The following is an 18,452-nucleotide window of genomic DNA, read 5'->3' on the forward strand; positions in this document are numbered from 1 at the left end:
TAAAGCAGCCCGATAAGACATCGAATTGCGATATATTGCAGGGTTAAGATAGGGCTATGTCTTGTTGTATCGGGCTGACATAATTTCAATAGTCGGGCCGCAAAAGGGCGATTTTTTTTTCCTTTCAATGTTACTGTCTTTTTATCTCTCTATCTAGCGAAAAATCCGACCAGATCCTCTGGAGGTCCTTGAAGTTTAAAAGGCAGATTTAAAGAGGCCCTAAGACTGGAATTTTGGGTGTCATAAGGGCCCTCAAACTTTAAGATTTGGGACCCCTATATTCGCAAAGAATATTTGATATACCCATCAAGTGTGTTTTTGTTAACAGAGAACACTGGTATCTCTTTCAGCCTCTACACTTCAGCATAAGTAATTTTTTAGAAGAGAGAGGTCATAAGCAAAGGAATATCAATTATTAAATGCAAAAAATGTGTAGGTACCTCAATTGCAACGTTTAAAAATCTCTGATTATATTTTAATTTCTTCAAGAAAAACTAATCAAAATATAACTTTGCAATTTTGAGAGATTTTTTTGGGATAAGTGAGGAAAATTCTGAGAAAATATCGAGAGAAACTGTTGGTTAGTTTTCTTGTAAAGAAATAAAAATGAGCGGGGACTTATAATGTTGCAATCTGAACTATGCATTTTTGACTTCAGTCATCAAAATGCAGAAAACCTTCCTTTCTGACGGCTCATTCATTCGTCAGTGATGTAATTTTTAAACGACAGGATCAGAATTAAAATCGAATACCTACTATGTGTCTTTCAACAATGAAATATTTTATTAAGAAATTATCTTCTCACACCAAAGAAATTTTCAAAATAATAACAAAACGTAGACGGTACAATGATGGACACACTTAGTATGACAGATGTTTGAGTAGATCAGATATTTTAATTACACGAGTTTTAAAGACGAAAATTTTTCAATAAAAGTATTTGTTATGTGAAGAGAAACTAAGTTGTCACTCATAACTTTCCCTTACACTGAAATTTTCCAGCAAATTCACTAAACAGAAAATTCTTAAATTAACTCCTGAACAAAACATTATGTAATATTATTAAAAGAGGGTTAGACTATACAAATGACACCATTTGTATTTTTGTCATTTCGTCAATGTTGATTTCCAGACTTTTTGTTGTGTGATTTATATTTTTTGTAAAAGTTTGAAAAGAAAACATATAATACAGTGCTGTGGTTCGTACCTTGTTCAGAAGCTTATTCCTATTGGCCGAGTTATTTTTTAATGGGTAGATTTTTGGGTAATGCTTTTTGGTGGAAGAATATAAGAAAATCGTTACTTGAATTTAAATTAGACCTTGCCAAAAGACTGAAAAACGACAGTGATGAGATTTTTTTGGTAATAATTAACACATATTTTTCTTTCCTCTTCATTTAAATAAAAGGAAAAAATTAATAATCATGCAATAACTTACAAGGATTCTCTAAATTCAGTGTTTGCTTAGAGGGTAAAAATAATACAAATTAAAAGAGTCTGAGCTCTACTTCCAATAATGCTGGACAGAAACTCAATTTCACTCATTTTCTTTTCTAATGACTCAGAAACCGCTAAGGAAAACCATTCACTTGGAAAATAGGTTCCTTCTTAAAAATTTGGTCATGCATAACAACAATAAATATACTTTAATATTGAAAATAAACTAACAAAAAAGATGATACAAGATTTTCCCTTACCGGGCTGAGGGAATAAACAATTTGATAATGTACTTAACTGCCTGACTTTGCTTCAACTTGTGATTGTTGACGGATGGAATGTTATTAAAAAAGTAAAAAGCTAACTTTATACATTGTTTGGATTCAAACAAATGAAAGACATTGAATTCTTGAAAGGAAAAAGAGCTAATGCAACAATGAGCAATTGCACTCAGAACATAATTGTCAAGATGAAAACATACATAAAAACTAGGAAGTCTCTCAAGTATTACAAAGGCCACTTATGTGGGGAGGGGAGGTCAAGCCAGCTTGCATAACTGAAAAAAGAGGCGAGTGACAGGTTGGCTTAAGGGTGGATTACAGGGATAAAAGGAGGTAAAAATATCCACCAAAATGACTTACGTAATACTTGAATGACCCCTAAACAAAAGATTTTAAACCTTGAGAAAACCTCAGCTTAATGATAATCAAAACAAGATTTACTTTTCATGATTAAGATTTATGCCAATAAGATTAAAAAGTGCCTGATGTATGATGCATTAAATGAAGTGAAAATGTCACTTCGATATTCTACTTGACACACTTTGTACACTTTGTACTCAAAAGAAAATAAAATTAAATGAAAACAAAAATACTATAATTGTCTGGTTACTTTTCATAAATTAACAGTCCTTTTCTTCAGCTCACATGCAACATTTGCATTGTAGGCGCCATGCAAAAAAGGCCTACAATCAAACAGTCTAATTGATAAGCTCAGTTTTGACAATGCTGTTATTGTTTTTTTTTTTTGTTTTACGTTAAAAAAAAAAAAAAAAAAAAAAAAAATCAAAAAACACAAATCCTGTCGGTTTGATTCCCTTTAAAATCAAAATTAAAACCTGGTTTGGTATGGGAGGTTGCAATTTCAAAGATGGTAACTGATGGTCATGGAATGCTGCTATTTCAATAGTGGCGTTTAACCTTGAAACCCCGCAATGACTGACAATGTAGCCGCTATCATACTGAATAACTACTACTGGTGAAAACAGAGGGTATTTCCTTTCATGAGTAGTTATGTGATTAAAAGGATCGAATTTTGCAGAAAGGAACCGACGCAATCGCAGTGTTGTCAAAATTATGCAACTTTTTCTTTCCTTTTAAAAAAACTGAATGCATATTCTTCAGATAAAATTTTGTACGGAGTAGTTTATTTTTTTTAAAAAATTGACAATTTTTTGGTAGAAAAACCAAAAGGATGTGAGCTCTCAGGTTTTTTGAGATGGATATTAATTTGCATGATTTTCACAACAATGTAGATGCTTTGGCTCCCTTTGGCTAAATTCAATCCAAATACTCGCACATCAGATTAATACAGCTCAATACATTTTATTAATATATTTCACATTTTGATTTGATCCAACTTAATGAAATTCAAAGAAAAAGCCAGCATAAAACTGAAACGATTTTTCTCTAGCAAGGTAGGACATATTTCAGTTTAATGATCACTGGAATAACTAATTCTACATGGCAAACATCTGAAGCCGTCCATTCCAAAAAAAAAAAAAAAAAAAAAAAAAAAAAAAATCCATCCTATATAAAATACAATTTTTGAATTTTAGAGCATCATTACATTGAGAAAATTACCCTGCATGTTGACTTTTGATGAAAAAGAGAAATCTGCATACAACTCAAAACTGTACACAGCCAATTTAAGACGAGTTGTCTAGGCAGAAAAAGGTGTCAATTGATTTTGATTAGGTTATTCAGTTTTCTAATACTGCTCATATCATGCTTCGGACTGCCCATTTTTGTTGTTCCAGTGACGAAGGAATTTGTGTTGCGTGGCCTAAAAAGACTGAGCAAGCTATTCTTCTCCGCTGTTTTTAGTCCCTGAAAATTATAATATTACAGCATTAATTATGAATCATCAATGATTAGCAAGTTCACAGCAAGCTTCAACTAAAAAAAAAAAAATACAAAAAAAAACCTTTGACTTAGGAAGATTCAACAATCTCACAGAATGCTGTAGGTACTCTGCAACTTCACACCTTTTCATACGAGTGCATAGGATCAATCCTAGACGTAGATTGTCAGGTAAACAACAATATGCCATGGTTAACCTAGGTCTACCAGTAAGACTCTTGGTTTGCTTCTGAATATTTTGTACAAATTCTAATTTTAAAAAAAAGAATAAAGAAGAATGAAAAATCAAGGTTCACTTGAAAATTGACAGCAAGCACAGCTTTTTCAATTGCGTTTTTTGGAAATTTGGCAATTCAGATGTTTTTACAGTGGTTAAGATTCTTCTACTTATTTAGTTTTACTGGATGACTCTTTTTACTATCAGTTGGTTAAGTTTGGAGCTGTTCATAAAATACATAGGGTGTCCCAAAACAACTGAGACCAAGTCTGTAATTCAAAAAGTATGATAGATATCGAAATGCGGTTTGTGAGAGGTTATAGTCCATACTATTAGCTATCAAACCTCAAAATTTGAGCTTATTCGGTTGAAAACTCACCGAGTTATAACATTTTTTCGGGGACGAGTTGAACAGAACCCTCCACTATTTTCGAGTGATATTTTTTATTTCGCGAACTGTTCGTGACTGGCGCTGCAGATCGCGACGCTGTGGATCAGGTGGAGGGATGAAGTGGTCACTGTTCTGGATGCAGGTTTTATCCTTTTAACATGTGTTTTCATCGCAATCGTCCGCGGGAAAGCTCAGTGCAGCCGAAACCGTCAAGCGTGACCGAGTGTTTTCTCGCGAAGCGCAATGAGTTCGCCCGCTGAGTTGAAACAAGCTGCCGACTCTCGACCCTCGGAAAAGCATTTATGCCAACGAAGAATGGTACTTTTCCCAAGTGGATTTAGTCCATAAGCGACTGTCATCTCATTTAAAGTATCGAGGTCAGAAAGGCCACGGCGAACGCAATAGCGAATGGCATAACGTTGTTCTTTTTTCAACTCAGCGGGCAAACTCATTGCGCTTCGCGAGAAAACACTCTGTCGCGCTTGATGGTTTCGGCTGCACTGAGCTTTCCCGTGGACGTTTTCGATGAAAACACATGTTAAAAGGATAAAACCTGCATCCAGAACAGTGACCACTTCATCCCTCCACCTGATCCACAGCGTCGCGATCTGCAGCGCCACTCACGAACAGTTCGCGAAATGAAAAATATTACTCGAAAATAGTGGAGGGTTCTGTTCAACTCGTCCCTGAAAAAATGTTATAACTCAGTGAGTTTTCAAGCGAATAAGCTCAAATTTTGAGGTTTGATAGCTAATAGTATGGACTATAACCTCTCACAAACCGCATTTCGATATCTATCATACTTTCCGAATTACAGACTTGGTCTCAGTTGTTTTGGGACACCCTATGTACGTAATGAACTAGTGGAGGAAGGGGGCGGGGGGCATTGCACCACATTGCATTTGAGAAATACAGGGGAGGGGGCTCATGGCTGAGTAAGGTAACTTTTTTTTAAAAAAACTGAGATGGTAATTTTTCATCTTGAATTCATTCTAAAACGTTCAAGAGGGGAGAGGGCATACAGTGCATTGCATAATTGTATCAAGGGGGGTGTGGACTCGTGTTATGGGTCGTTACAAGGGGGAGGAGGGAAGCTGAAAAATCCAATTTTCAGCGTTACATATTTGCCCTTTTGATCAGCATTAATCTACCACTAAACAACACTTGCTGCCTTCCCAAAATTACTTACATGCATTGATAAAATGTGTACAAAACAGACAATTTTTGTTCTTGATACCCACAGGAGTTGGAAACCACTGACTGCAATAGCACATAAATATGCATCTGTTTTTTGGTATCAAAGAAAAAGAATGTCTTTACCTTCATTTCTAAAATTTTCTGGAACTCCGGTAGATCAGATTCAGGCAAGAGTCTCAAGAACTGATCAACAAATGCACTCTCCGGCTCTTCAGGGGACATTACTACTTTTAAAATTAGTTCAGCTTTTGTCATTCCTTTCAAGACGACTTTGGTGTAACTGTGAAAATAAGAAAGTAACCAAAATAAAGATTGAGATTATTAAGAGCTATGATTTAATGTTACTGATCCGTGTGGTTCAATTCAATAATACGATTGTGCAAACCTTGAACTTATGATTCAAACCAGAGATGCAGATATTTCCCTTTTCCTCAATCTTGATTGCAAGACTGCTTGCGTGAAAAAAAAGGAGGGCTGTAAGAATTGGGAAGTACCTATGCCTGCAAATGTGTTAAAAACTCGCGGTTTTTCGAATATTGCAGTAAGCTTTAATTGTTATCTGAAGAATTGTTGAGGAATTTTCAGGCTGTTTAGGTGATTGCAGCAATTTAAGAATAGACGACAAAATGGTCAGAGCTTTGTAAATTTTTAGAAAAATGAGTTTTTAAAATGAGAAGGCTAGTTTGAAAAATGGGACTAAGACTAAGTAAGAACTTTCTGCATTCCTGATCAAAACCTTTAACATGGTTTCTGAACCAGAACCTGTACCTTAAACCGAACCTTTTTTTTGTAGCTCATAAAAAAAATTTATCAACACAGATATCATTGAAAATTCTAAATTTCTGAGCCAACATTAAGCAATCGGACCAAACCTAATCTTCATGATTTTACAGAGATGTGATACTCCCATACTGAATTCAAACCAAGCAATAATGAGGCAAAATAATTTCATTCTGTTACTGATGGCAAACAAGAGATATTCTTTGATAATTAAAACAGAAGATTTCCTTTGATCAAGCAATTATAGGATCCTTCCCTTGTTTATAGCTAAGTTTAGTTTAGTTTTAAATGTTATTCCTTTTAAAATGATCAACTATATTCATCCTCTAATTATAAGAGAAAACAGCAATTCATGTACTTACCTAGCTGGTGCTTTCCTGTTGATCTGGGATCCAATTGAGGGTAAATCTAGCAATACTGTTTTCAGCATATGTGTATCAAGCAGCAATTGCTCAGCACCTACAGTGGACATGGGCTTGCACTTGTACAGGAACTGAATAAACTTTGGAATAAACGAGCTAGAAGGAAATGAAACATAAAAATAATTAGTGGTTCAAATTGAAGTACAAGAGAACTTGACACAGTTTTAACAACTTTGGTGCATCAAATTTTGGTGGAAAATGCTGCAGTAGCCTTGTTCATACGAACTTTTCAATATGGGCTGAATATGTACTTTGCAATCTGAATCAAGAGATGCACTTTGAGATGCTTTGTACGAACATTGCTGCGATACAAATATTCAACTACATAGAATGTTCAACTAGTTTTGATACGATACGGACTAAGGAGCAAATCATACCTTAGAATTTTCATAAAAAATGACGTACGTACGTTAAAACCTGATCTCGATGCGAATTGAAGTGAATGTACCTCTTCCAAACTTTTTAAAATGTTTTAGACATTTTCCCTGACTCTAGCAACCCTGATAAATGTTCCATTAGTGTAAATTCCACTCTGCAAAAAGAGAACGTTCCGTTTCGCATTAATATCATTCCAGCTGTTTAGCAGCTGTGTGTAATCCAGAGTGAAATACAATTGAGATTTCACTGTAAGATTGTTAACTAACATTCCTGACCATTATACTTCATTTAGTTACTATAATTTGAAGGAGTATTAAAAAATAATAGAAACTTACTTGACAAACTTTATACAAAATTGGGTAAAATATTTTCTAGAAGAGGCAAGATTATTTCTAATAATAGGCACAGTAGTTTTTAGATGAGTTGTGATAGCACCAACATATGCACTTTGGTCTCCGACTGCTTCAAAGTTTTGCCATTGAATCTGAAACCAAAAGCAAAATGGATGCAAAAACTAAGATCACAAACAACAAACAAATGAAAAAATTGAGATGAATGCATAAAATTTCAGCAGTCAGATTAGTGAAATTGAGAGACAAAGGAGACGAGGGAAAATACTCAAGCATCATCAGCAAGAATTTCAGCAACTCAGAAATTGCATCGAGGATGCCAGGGTGCGGAGCTGGCGAAACTCGTATGCAATGGTGACATTTTACTCCAAGTAAAAACCACTCAGAAACGAGCCCTAAACTGTTAGAAACAAAGTGGTAAAATAGTGCTAGTTACGCACTATTTTACGGGGAAATCAAGGCCAAAAATTTCGATTGAGTCAAACATTTTGAGCACTAATGAGTACCAGTACAAGACACAAGTGAGTACTTATTTAAGCTGTTCTGAACTTTATCTTGTGCGGTTCTCCATAATTATTTCACAATAGAATACTGAAACTAAAAATAAAACTAGAATGTAACAATCGAATTTTCAACCTTACCTTGCTCATGGCAATGAGAGCAGGTTCACATGCCATTTCCAGATCTTGGACTAGTAACTGGATACAATTAGATATCACACTGAAATCAGAATCATTCATTCAGAGTTTTGTAATACTGAACACTTTGAAATCAACAATATTATATAAATACATAAAGTGAGGAATAGCAAAATGTACATTGAAACAGTGGTGCAGGAAGTTCCGAGCCTTCCCCAAATTTCAATTAACTCTCCCCAAATGTTTATCGAAATGGATTTGGAGAAAAATTGAGAAATAAATAAAAAAATAAACCTTTTTACCCCCCCCCCCCCCAAATTAACTTTTTCACCGCAGAAATGTCACTGAAAATCAATATATTATCACAGATCATTTTACAACTATTCAAAATTCCACGATATCATTCAAGCAAAATAATCAAATGATTTTTTATTTTTGATCATGATTTTAATTCATTCAATTCAGCAGGTACTGAAATGAATTTAAAAATCAAAAGAGCTCACAACTTAAAGTGCAGAAAGGCAGTTTAATGTGTACAAAGATAACGGCAGGCACATTTCATAAATATCCATGCCAACAATTACCTGAACAGTAGAATGAATAGGAAAATAAAAGCAAGGAATAAATAAATAAAATTTTGTTAAAACTCACTTATGGAAAATATCTTGCTCTTGTGATAAATTTATCTTATCTGCAAGAGTTGGATCAATTTTTTCCTTGAGTTTCTCTTCCAGCTGTTGCGTAGTTTCAAGGCAATATTCTGCAGATGTTAAAATGCTAAACAAAGACAAGACAATAAACATATTAACAGTACATGAGGTGTAAAAACTTCAAGAGTATCTGTAACTGAAACTGTTAAAACAACCATTGAGTTTGATTCGACTACCATATATATTAGGGCCCAATGGATAATTTTTTTGCTCTAAAATTTATCAAAATAATATCTTAAATGGAACTAAATGAAACCATAGCATAAAAATTACTATTTTTTAACGGATTAATTGCTATTAACATGTCAATCAACCGCACATCGTTACTATTCATTGGACCAAACCATCAGGCTTCGTGATAAAATTAGGAAGACAGTCTGAATTGACTTTGCGGTAGAGGTTATACAAAAGTCTGTCCATAAACTTACAAGCACGTCCTCGCTTGCTCCTGAGGTGTGTACCTGCTGACTTCAGACTGACCAGACCTTAAGGAAAAATCTCGGATGAGAACAGCGGCAGAAGATAAGTCTCGGAGGTCCCTAGTTATATTGCTGACACTTGCTGTTAGAGATGGAACGTTTCCTCCCAACCTACAAAATAAAAACAGGAGAGAAGTGTAATAAAAAGTACATTTACTAAATCATAAAAGAAATTAAAGACTATGTTGACAAGACAAATTTATACTGGTATCACCTGGTAGGCACTCCGAGCCGAGCTCAAATGCTTTGCATTGCTTTAAAACAAAAACTCCTTTGCTCAGGAAATGCACTCATTCAGAAATTGGTATTATGGTTGCAATTTGTGTCATTTTCAAAAAATTATTACTTCATGGAAAAATTGAGGTTATTTTCTGCTTCCACAGTGAAAAAAAGAGCGGGAGGGGGGGCGGCTCAGTCGAAAATCTGGGTTAATCAAATTTTCTTACCGTTTCGTACAAAAAACAATCGGAACAGTTTGAAATTGTGGTATTTGGGCGGATTCTGCCATTTGACCGGAAAAAGATTTTTATCAAGAATAACAGAGAATATTTTTTTAAGTACGCAATACATGTTACCTTACAAATTTTCAATTGTAGAAAATGAAAATAATTTTGATTTTCCTTTATTGTGCATAAATTTCCTGGAAAAGTCAAATTTTCCGGGAACAATCATTTTTACATAGAAAATCTTGATTCATCAGAAATTGGTGGACGGAGGAGGAAATTGAGATAATTTTTAGATTTAGAACTGCAAAGTACTCTAAAATCTATTCTCAAATGCTCAGAGTCTCTAAATTATTTTTTGATGGGCCTGTGTTTTTAAAATTCAAGTAATTCTAAGTTAATTACGGTCGGCAATTTCTGAGGAAGGAAGTTTGAAAGCACATCACACCAGACAAGAAACAAAAGATTATCCTCAAAAGTAATCACGAAGACTGTGAGCAGAAACGTTGTCAAGCCTGGCACCCAAACTCTTCACGTGAACTCCTTTATTGGCTTAAATTATTACACTAATATAATTATACTTCACTTACTTTGGCAAATTATTTTGTAAAACTCTGTTGGCATATTCACGAAGATATTTCTTTAAGGTGGCTGCCAGCGACAACATTGGTTGCCCATTGCTTAGCTGGGTGCATTGAACTAAACATTTTCTATAAAATACAAACAAGTCGGCACAACTAGGTAAAACAGCCGCTGAATTTGTCTCGCAAGTAGCTTCTGCTTTGGAGAGCTCTACCTTGGAGTCAGCAACAAATCGTTCCATTAATTCATACAGATTTCTAAATAGAGAAAGAACAACAAAAAACATGGATTATTAATTGAGATGATAGTTAGAACAATTTTCTACTTTTAATATTCTCATTTTTCTTTCATTTGATTGGCTGAGGTTTTCAAATTTTAAGTATGAAGTGGCGGTAAAATTGCCCGAGAATACAGAGAAAAAATAAAATAAAAATAGGAAAATCATATTAAAGTGATAAAATTGAATAAACTTTCATGCATTTTCATTAAGAGGAAAAAAGGACAAAAAGAAAATGAATGGAGTTTTCCTAACATCCTACTGCTGTGATGTAATCACTGTAATCACTTGGTGATTTACCTCGTGTTAAACTATAAACAGGCTTCAAAGTCCTTTTTGAGCTATGCTCTGCTCCACTCTTTAAAACTATGTTATTGATTCTGTAGTTTCGTTTTGTGGCATTTTCGCTCCCTTTACTTGGGGTGGTTCTGAATTCTGAAACACACGATGTGACTCTCGCAGAACCCTTGCCGGTTGAATACGACCAGCATGGCAGGCAACCCATTACTAGGAATCCTCACACTAGAAAAACCTTTTTTTTCAGTTTGAGGGGAAAATTCTTTGGAAAGAAGGTAACAAACTCTCTGATTCTTTAAAGTGACAAGTTTTGGATTACTGTTAAGGTATTGCGATGAAGAAGACTTACCTATCCAAACTTTCGATGTATATATACAAGAATGGCTGAAAGCATTGTCCTATTATTCCATGGAATGGGGAAGTGGTTTCCTGCTTTGAGTCACAATTCGGTGAAGCATCTTTTGCGCTGTCAGATGCTTCTGAATCTGGGCTAAAGGTAGTCTCTTCGGTGTCATTTTTTAGCGAATCCTCAGATGCAGTATTCTAATAATAGAAGATATTTAATATTGAAATATAGAGTAAGAAAATAACTTGACTAGATGCGAGCTATAAAATGCATGATAGGAGAAATAAGTTTCAATAGTTTGGCACTTATAAGAACCCTAAAAAGAGGGACACCATTGCATGGAAAAATTAAAAACATGCAAGAAGTTCCTGACTTATGGTTTGGTTATTTGTGCTGAATTTTGGTCTGACTTATTATTATTTGGAATTAAAGCATTCACACAGGCTTAATTGGACGGATGTAATCATAACAGCCTAACTACATCAAATGTTGCCGAACTTTCTCTGCTGTTTCATTTTTGGAACGAAAAAATGATTAACATTGAAACTTGAAATTTTATGAGTATATTCTTCATACCTACAGAAAATTCACAGAAAGTTAAGTGGCCGTAAGTACCGAGTTTAGTTCTCTGTTAAATAATAAAAAATGAGAGAAAATTAGCCGACAAAAAGTGCAGTCAGGCTACTTTTGGTTAAATTCGTGCAATTTTTTTCTTTGTAATATATGATGTTAACGAAAAAATACCTTACTCAGTTTAGAGTTTAGTGACAGATATGAATGAGACTCAATTACCTGTGAGACATGTTTAGATCCTGTTGTTTTTTTGTTTGTCAGTGTGACGCCACTAAATCGACGAGCTAATAAACTCTCAAAATTGTCAGTCCTTTGAATGGCATACAGAAGTAATTTCACATCCAACTCATTTTTCCGCTTTGTCATCAACTTCGTCAGTTCATTCCTGAAAAAAACAATTATTAATTTAAAAAAAAAATAAAATAAAATAAAAATTACAAAAGCCGTGAATACAATACCGAAATGGCAGAGTATCTGGATAAAAACAGTTGCATGAGAGCTTTGTATTTCCATTGCAATACGAATCTCACCAGCTTGATCAGAGATGAACCTCTCCTGGGTTTTACAGACAAGGAAGAGTACTGATAACTGGAATATGTCTTGCTTTATCAAATGGTCACAGTCTTTATTAATACATTTTTAGTGCTGCAAGGCCAGCTTCACAATATTATGGACATGGAATTGGACCACAAAGAATGCGACTTCGTGCGATGCACAAAGTCACATTCTGAAAATATAGCTTTAGAATTCAATGAGTCAGGAATTCAATGGGTGGGTTTTCAAAAAAAATCACAAAAATGTGTCATGAAATTGCCTGTGAAAACTTCAAAGTGGAGACAAAATATTTTGATTATGAAAATAGTCGTTAAACCTTGTCCTTCGAATTGAATCTCAATCAAATTCCCTGAAAATGGAAATGGAGACAACAGAGTGCAAAGAAGCTGAAAATCATCAGTACCTTGTAATGTTGCAAAATTCAACAGTAATCCGTTCTGAAAGTTCCCAATGAGGTGGGAACATTGCACCAAATTTGTCTTCACACTGCAGGAGGTGTTTCTTGAACCAGATGTATCGATGATCTAACTTGTCGATCCAGGCTCCTTCTTCAGCTTCGTGAAACAAATGGCTGTACTCAGACAACTGAAGAGAGATGAACCATTTTAATAGATCTTCCCTGAAAAAAGAAGGAGAACCAAAATGAAACAGTATACAGGGTTATTCAAAAGTCTCGCACCACTGGCTATAACTTTAAGTTCAAATTATGATATCGACTTGCGGTTTACGACGTTTTTCCATATATTGAGGGGGAAACTTTTTGAGGTACATTCCAGTTTTTGATCCACTTGGGGGAAGGAGGGCGGGGGGCAACTCAAAAATTTTAAATGACCACCCTCCTCATGGCCAGTGGTGCGTGACTTTTGAATAACCCTGTATGAAATAGATATATATTATCAGTACAAAGGTACAAAAAGTGCAAAATCACACGCCTGGGCAGGCACATTAAAATGCGGACAGAGCCTGAAAATGTGGGGTGAGGGAAAATTTTCCAAAGCCGCAAGATAAAAGTCTGAGGAAAAAAAGAGAGGGATCATGAATTTATAAATCAGTGAGCAATTCGAGAAAAACTGATGAGCAAATGTGGAAAACGAGTGGGCAGCAGTGACAATTTAGGAGCCTGAAAGGTTCTGCACTTCCGATCAGCAGACTCTGATAGTCAGGCAGACCTAGATTTGCAGATCAAACCAAGGCATATAAACATAGGTTTTCCGGTAAGCGGATACTCTTTTCGCAAGCCACACCTTCCAGATAAAAATTGAGAGTTCGAGGGCATTATGTAAGGAGATCTACATTTGCCATTCAACAGGGTTGCCATCATTTCTTCATTTTTAAATCCCCTGACTTTTCCCTGACTATTTTTGATTTTCTCTGATACCAAAATTTTATATTTCCATTGTTAAAATGTTGAGACTTGTCGATGTGGGTATGAATGGCATCAATACATTAACTGCTTCCTTCCTAGTTTAATTGACAGTTGTAGAAACTTACATGACTTTTGAATCTAGAACTGAAACAACTCGGCATGCTTCAGCTAATTGTTTAGTAGGAATGAAATTTTTTGCATTTGGGCCGGTGAAAGCTTCACGAAAATCTTCATTGATTTGCTTGGCCAGAGAAACCTGAATTTCTTGTACCTAGAGTCAAACATGAAAAAAGAAAAAACATGACATTTTTTTGCCTCCGAAAAGTCAATTTCTCATCATTCTGACCAAAGAATGATTCCTTTTTAAACAGAAAATCTGTACCTACTTAAAAAAATAATCACAATTTAAAATGGCAGCACGGATTATCAAACTTGACACGTCTTTCTTCCATATTTTTTCTTTCCTCAGAAAAAAAAGGACTATACTTATAGGTGGATATCTAAAATAAAAGTTACAATGGGAAGTTATTGACAGAAATTGAAGAATTACATTTATAGGTGACATCTCTGTAATAAAACTTATCATTGCTATCATTACTTATTATATTATCATTTGGAACTTAAAATTTAAATAAACAATCAGATGATAGTCATCAATTGGACCCTTTGACAAAAAGCCTATGAATGCAAAATGACTGTATTCTCAATTTTATACTTTAAAAGCATCAGCAACTTTGTAATTTGCCTTGCTCTACATTTTAATGAGCTCAAAAAGTTTTCCTTAAATTTTAAACGATATTTTCACAAGTTTTGACCACCTTATTATCGTTTTGCATTTTTTATCGTTGAAGAGATCAAGATATCATTGTAAATCTTGAAATATTTGGATATGCACTCTACATTGTAAGTAAAGTTGAAGGTATAGAAGAAATGAAGAGAATTAAATGTAAAGACTCACCTCTACAGATAATTGCGCTATTTGTGGAATGTCCGAATAATTTTTAAAATGAGTCATGACTTCAATTATACCTTGCAGAAGATTTACTATCTCTCCATACTGTCTTTTTGCTGACAAAATCCTACATAAAGTGAAAACAAACAGACAAATATTACAAAATAATTGAACATAACACGAATTGATGACTGCTTTTCCCATACTCTGCTCACTTTCCTTCTTGATACTGATTATTTAAAACATTTCCCAGCATGTGGGAGGGAAGAAAGCTGACAAGTAAGATTTAAGATCTACATTTCTGTTACTCATAAAAATTAAAAACTTGCTTTCCAAAGAATCTCCCAAGTTGTAAAATGAAAATGTATTTTATCAGCGTTTTAGAGGTTATACCTAACTTGACAAAATCCTATTATTTGATACATTTACTAAAAGTTCTTGTAACTCAAAAATTACAAATGCAATCCGCATTTTGCTATGCTTACTTCATCATCCGAAGTAAATTTGTGAGAATTTTGTCAACTTGGCACTCTGACCTCCTGCCAAATCTCCCCAAAATTTTGAAGGAGCTAAAATCTTCAGGAATATACGGCTCATTTTTTCTGATTGAATGGTTCAAGTCTGAAAAGGAACTACCGAAAGAGAATTTGGACCCATTTTACACAAATCCTTTTAGCAGCTAAGTACAATACAGAAATCTATGGGGACTGTAATATTCTGTCACTTACTTGAGGTTTTCAACGCCACCAAATAGCATGTGCACATGGTTGAGAGTTGTGATTGCTGACGTGAGGTTCCGCTTGGCACAATCAAGCTGTTTGATATCTCTTGTTATTTCTCGCACGGTTTCTTCTGATTTTTCTGACTTTTCTTTGATATTACGGACATGTGAAAAGAGTTTTCTAATGACTCGTTGCGCATCCTCAAGAGCTGCCCGCCCATCCTGTAAAAAATTAGAGAAATCTTCAGGGACAGCTTTCTTAGAATATGAAATTTTGAGTCTTAAAATTTTTATTGAAGTTAGCTGTCCTATGGATGATATGAATCCATGCTCATTGAAGAAGGACAAAGTTAAACAAATCCAATTTTAAGCATGAGATAAAAACATTTCATAGTTCACCAATCACCCGAGTCAAAATTGATGATTGATGATGGATGATGGACTACATGTCTGCTAGTAATTAATCGTACAAAAAAAATGTATGACATTTTCTAGGCAATGTATTTCAACTTTTTGGGAGTCTCCATGAGTAAAAGGTAATATAGTGAGAGGCTGATCCCTGAAACAGTTTTAAACAAACACACCAGATGAAATTAAATTCAAGGGCTTTTTGAGTACCTACATTGACTCAATTTTCCATGATTTAAAAACATTTCACAGCTTGGAAATTTCCTAAAGAAGTTAGATATCTTAAAGAACTTTTTGATGATCACAAAGTGTGAGTACAGGTTTAGAACACAAAAAAAAGGGAATGTTTTCTAGTTTTGCTGGCAGGTGCTGGTTTTTAATTGCAATGCAAGAATGATATAAGATAAATTGATTACCTGTCCTGCATTCGTCTGGCCTCTGACAACGACCCTGATCTCCTCATCAATAAACTGAATCTGGTCCTCCATTTTATTAATGACATCATCAATATTTGATAGAGATTGCTCAGTTGGAAACAAAGAATTGATATAATTCACGGCATTGAAATCTGGCTTGTCCAATGGGTCTGTGCTAGGAATCACCTAAAAATTAGAAAATTGATTCATAGGTCAGGAAGTGAGGTAAAAAAAAAAATACACATGTAGCCATTTAAACATAAGTAAAATTCAATAGGATTAAGCTGTTCCCACAAAGACCTTCAGTCTCCCCCCCCACCCCCACCCTCCCTTTTCAGATTTCTCCCTCATGCTGCCAAACTTTTCAAGTACTTAGAGTGTGACAGAAGAGTAAGTATCTGCCTTCAGTTCAGCATTGAAAGCAAATGCAAGAGTCAACAGGCGGATCTTTCCCCACGCTGTGAGAGTGCATAAGCTCCTTTGGCAACACTCTATGATCTCTATAACTAGAGGGTTGGAGTCAAGAACGAAACTTGTGCATCTTCTAGGAAAGTACACTCTTTACGTTCGAGCCATGGTTCAAATTCACGGAGTAACTCTCTAAAGGGTGCTAGGAATCCTTATTTATCCAGATTCTTGAACTTTATTTGAAGCCCAAAAATGTTTGAGAAAGAAACAAAAGACAATTTATAATTTTATCATTAGAATTCAATTCATACAAAATAATCGGCTTCAGTTATGAGGACTGGAATGACTACTCTCTCACTACTGCGACTCTGGCACTACTGACAGAGAGCAATTACCTGTTCAATTGCATTTTGGACTTCAGGAGGAAAATTAAAAAATTCTGAGTCTGGTTCATCAGCATAGTCGTCATCATCTTCTTCATTCTCAGGAGCGTATGTTGAAGAGGCCATGATCGGAGACCAAAATAGTAGGTGCAGTTAACTGAGTAAGTTTATCCCAATGTTACCTGCATGTCACATAAACTCAAAGTTAATTATTTATCCACATTTTATCATATCAAACACAGCAATGAAGCACATAATAGACGTTATTCATACACATTTACTGACAAATACAACTTTGAGTTTGAAATTGAAATCAACGTCTTAACTCTAGGATATTAATGTTCTGGCACTCGGCAAGAAGTAAAAGGTGGAGTGAAGAAGCTGAATTATGGTGGCGCGGTGAAAAAAATTCCTGCGACTGGAAAATCAATAAATAAAATATTTTGCCAAAAAAATTAGAAAAACCGACCCGATTGCCGAAACCAAAACAAAACAAGCAAATATTTGAGGTTAGGTTTGAGTCATCATCACATGATCACAACAGTGTTGCCGCAATGCCGTCACTCGGCGCCGCGCATTCTAAAATCAGTGATACAAAATTTTAGGTAATTTTCTGCGAATTGTTTTCAATTTAGCATTGACAGTAAATACGGAAGCAAATGAGCGGCTCTTCTCACGGTAAGTCCAGCCACAAGTGGCAAAAATTAGCTTAGTGGGAGGTTGATGTCATACCGTTGCCTACGAGAGTGGAGAGGCCGTGACTACGTTTTTGGGTAATTCTACGAAAACTGTCCAATTTGACCTCCCAAAAACTAAAAATTCAACTATGTTATTTTCGATTGAGAGTTTCTTTCTTAGTTCAGCATAGTATCAGGCTTAACAATTCTATACGAGTAACTTTTCTCATCAGGCATTTCTTTTTTTTATGATAAATTGCTTTAAAAATAAGTAGATCCCGGATGTCACGACAGTCACATCGATTATTTTGGTCCATCAGAAAGATAAAAATGGTCAAATATGCAGTTTTATTTATTTATTTCTTTTTTCTGTTAGGTCCTATGAAGAAGTGAAACAACGAAAAATAGTGACCCAGTGTGTATGTTCATCATTAGGTAAATAGCAATAATGTTTTCTAATTTTTGCAGACTTTTTCAGCTTTTTTCTCGGAAAACGAAAAAATGTTTCTTGATTTAAGGTTAAAATATCTACATATTTGTTTTTTTCTCAAATATCTGAACCTACACCTCCAAAAAATCTTATACATTGTTCAAAAATTATGAACTTTAAAAATTGGCAGCCTGTTTCATAACTCTGAAAAAAGTGTGACGGTCGTGACATTTCCGTGACGGTTGTGACATGATTCATTCATTTAAAATTTTCGGTCATTCTATTAACGTCAATATACCGTCACCTTCCAGGCAAAGTATCACAGGCGCCATGCGACGTTTAAAAATTTCCGCCGCCATTTTATTTCTTTACTGAGAAATAGTTGGTTGAATCTGTTTGGAAATTTCACTAAATTTTATCGGCAGCACAAAGAAAATTCAGTGAAATTTTCGGACAGCTTCGTTGAACAATTTCTCGG

The 18,452-nt window shown here is 34.9% G+C and overlaps 1 protein-coding gene across 1 annotated transcript; it reads right to left on the minus strand.

Annotated features, from left to right (window-relative positions):
* Positions 1 to 760: 760 nt before the first annotated feature.
* Vps53 (vacuolar protein sorting 53) lies at positions 761 to 17,371 on the minus strand. Its single transcript, XM_072296069.1, has 16 exons — positions 16,880 to 17,371; positions 16,077 to 16,262; positions 15,260 to 15,474; positions 14,538 to 14,658; positions 13,705 to 13,850; positions 12,617 to 12,832; positions 11,878 to 12,043; positions 11,089 to 11,282; positions 10,174 to 10,422; positions 9,090 to 9,251; positions 8,603 to 8,728; positions 7,955 to 8,033; positions 7,299 to 7,447; positions 6,526 to 6,681; positions 5,507 to 5,663; positions 761 to 3,545 (listed from the first exon to the last, which is right to left on the minus strand). The coding sequence occupies exons 1-16, from the start codon at positions 16,991 to 16,993 to the stop codon at positions 3,396 to 3,398; spliced, it is 2,586 nt and encodes an 861-aa protein (XP_072152170.1). The 5' UTR covers positions 16,994 to 17,371; the 3' UTR covers positions 761 to 3,395.
* Between the last annotated feature and the right edge of the window lie 1,081 nt (positions 17,372 to 18,452).

This window comes from Bemisia tabaci, chromosome 2 (assembly GCF_918797505.1).
Source record: "Bemisia tabaci chromosome 2, PGI_BMITA_v3".
Taxonomy (NCBI): Eukaryota; Metazoa; Arthropoda; class Insecta; order Hemiptera; family Aleyrodidae; genus Bemisia; species Bemisia tabaci.

Bases quoted from the DNA above. Each gene is read 5' to 3' on its own strand.
- Vps53 (XM_072296069.1), bottom strand. From the start codon at position 16,993: ATGGCCTCTTCAACATACGCTCCTGAGAATGAAGAAGATGATGACGAC. The intron at 16,263-16,879 runs GTAATTGCTCTC...TCTAATTTTTAG, and splicing joins TCCAAAATGCAATTGAACAG to GTGATTCCTAGCACAGACCC. The intron at 10,423-11,088 runs GTAAGTCTTCTT...TTCTCTATTTAG, and splicing joins TACATCGAAAGTTTGGATAG to AAATCTGTATGAATTAATGG.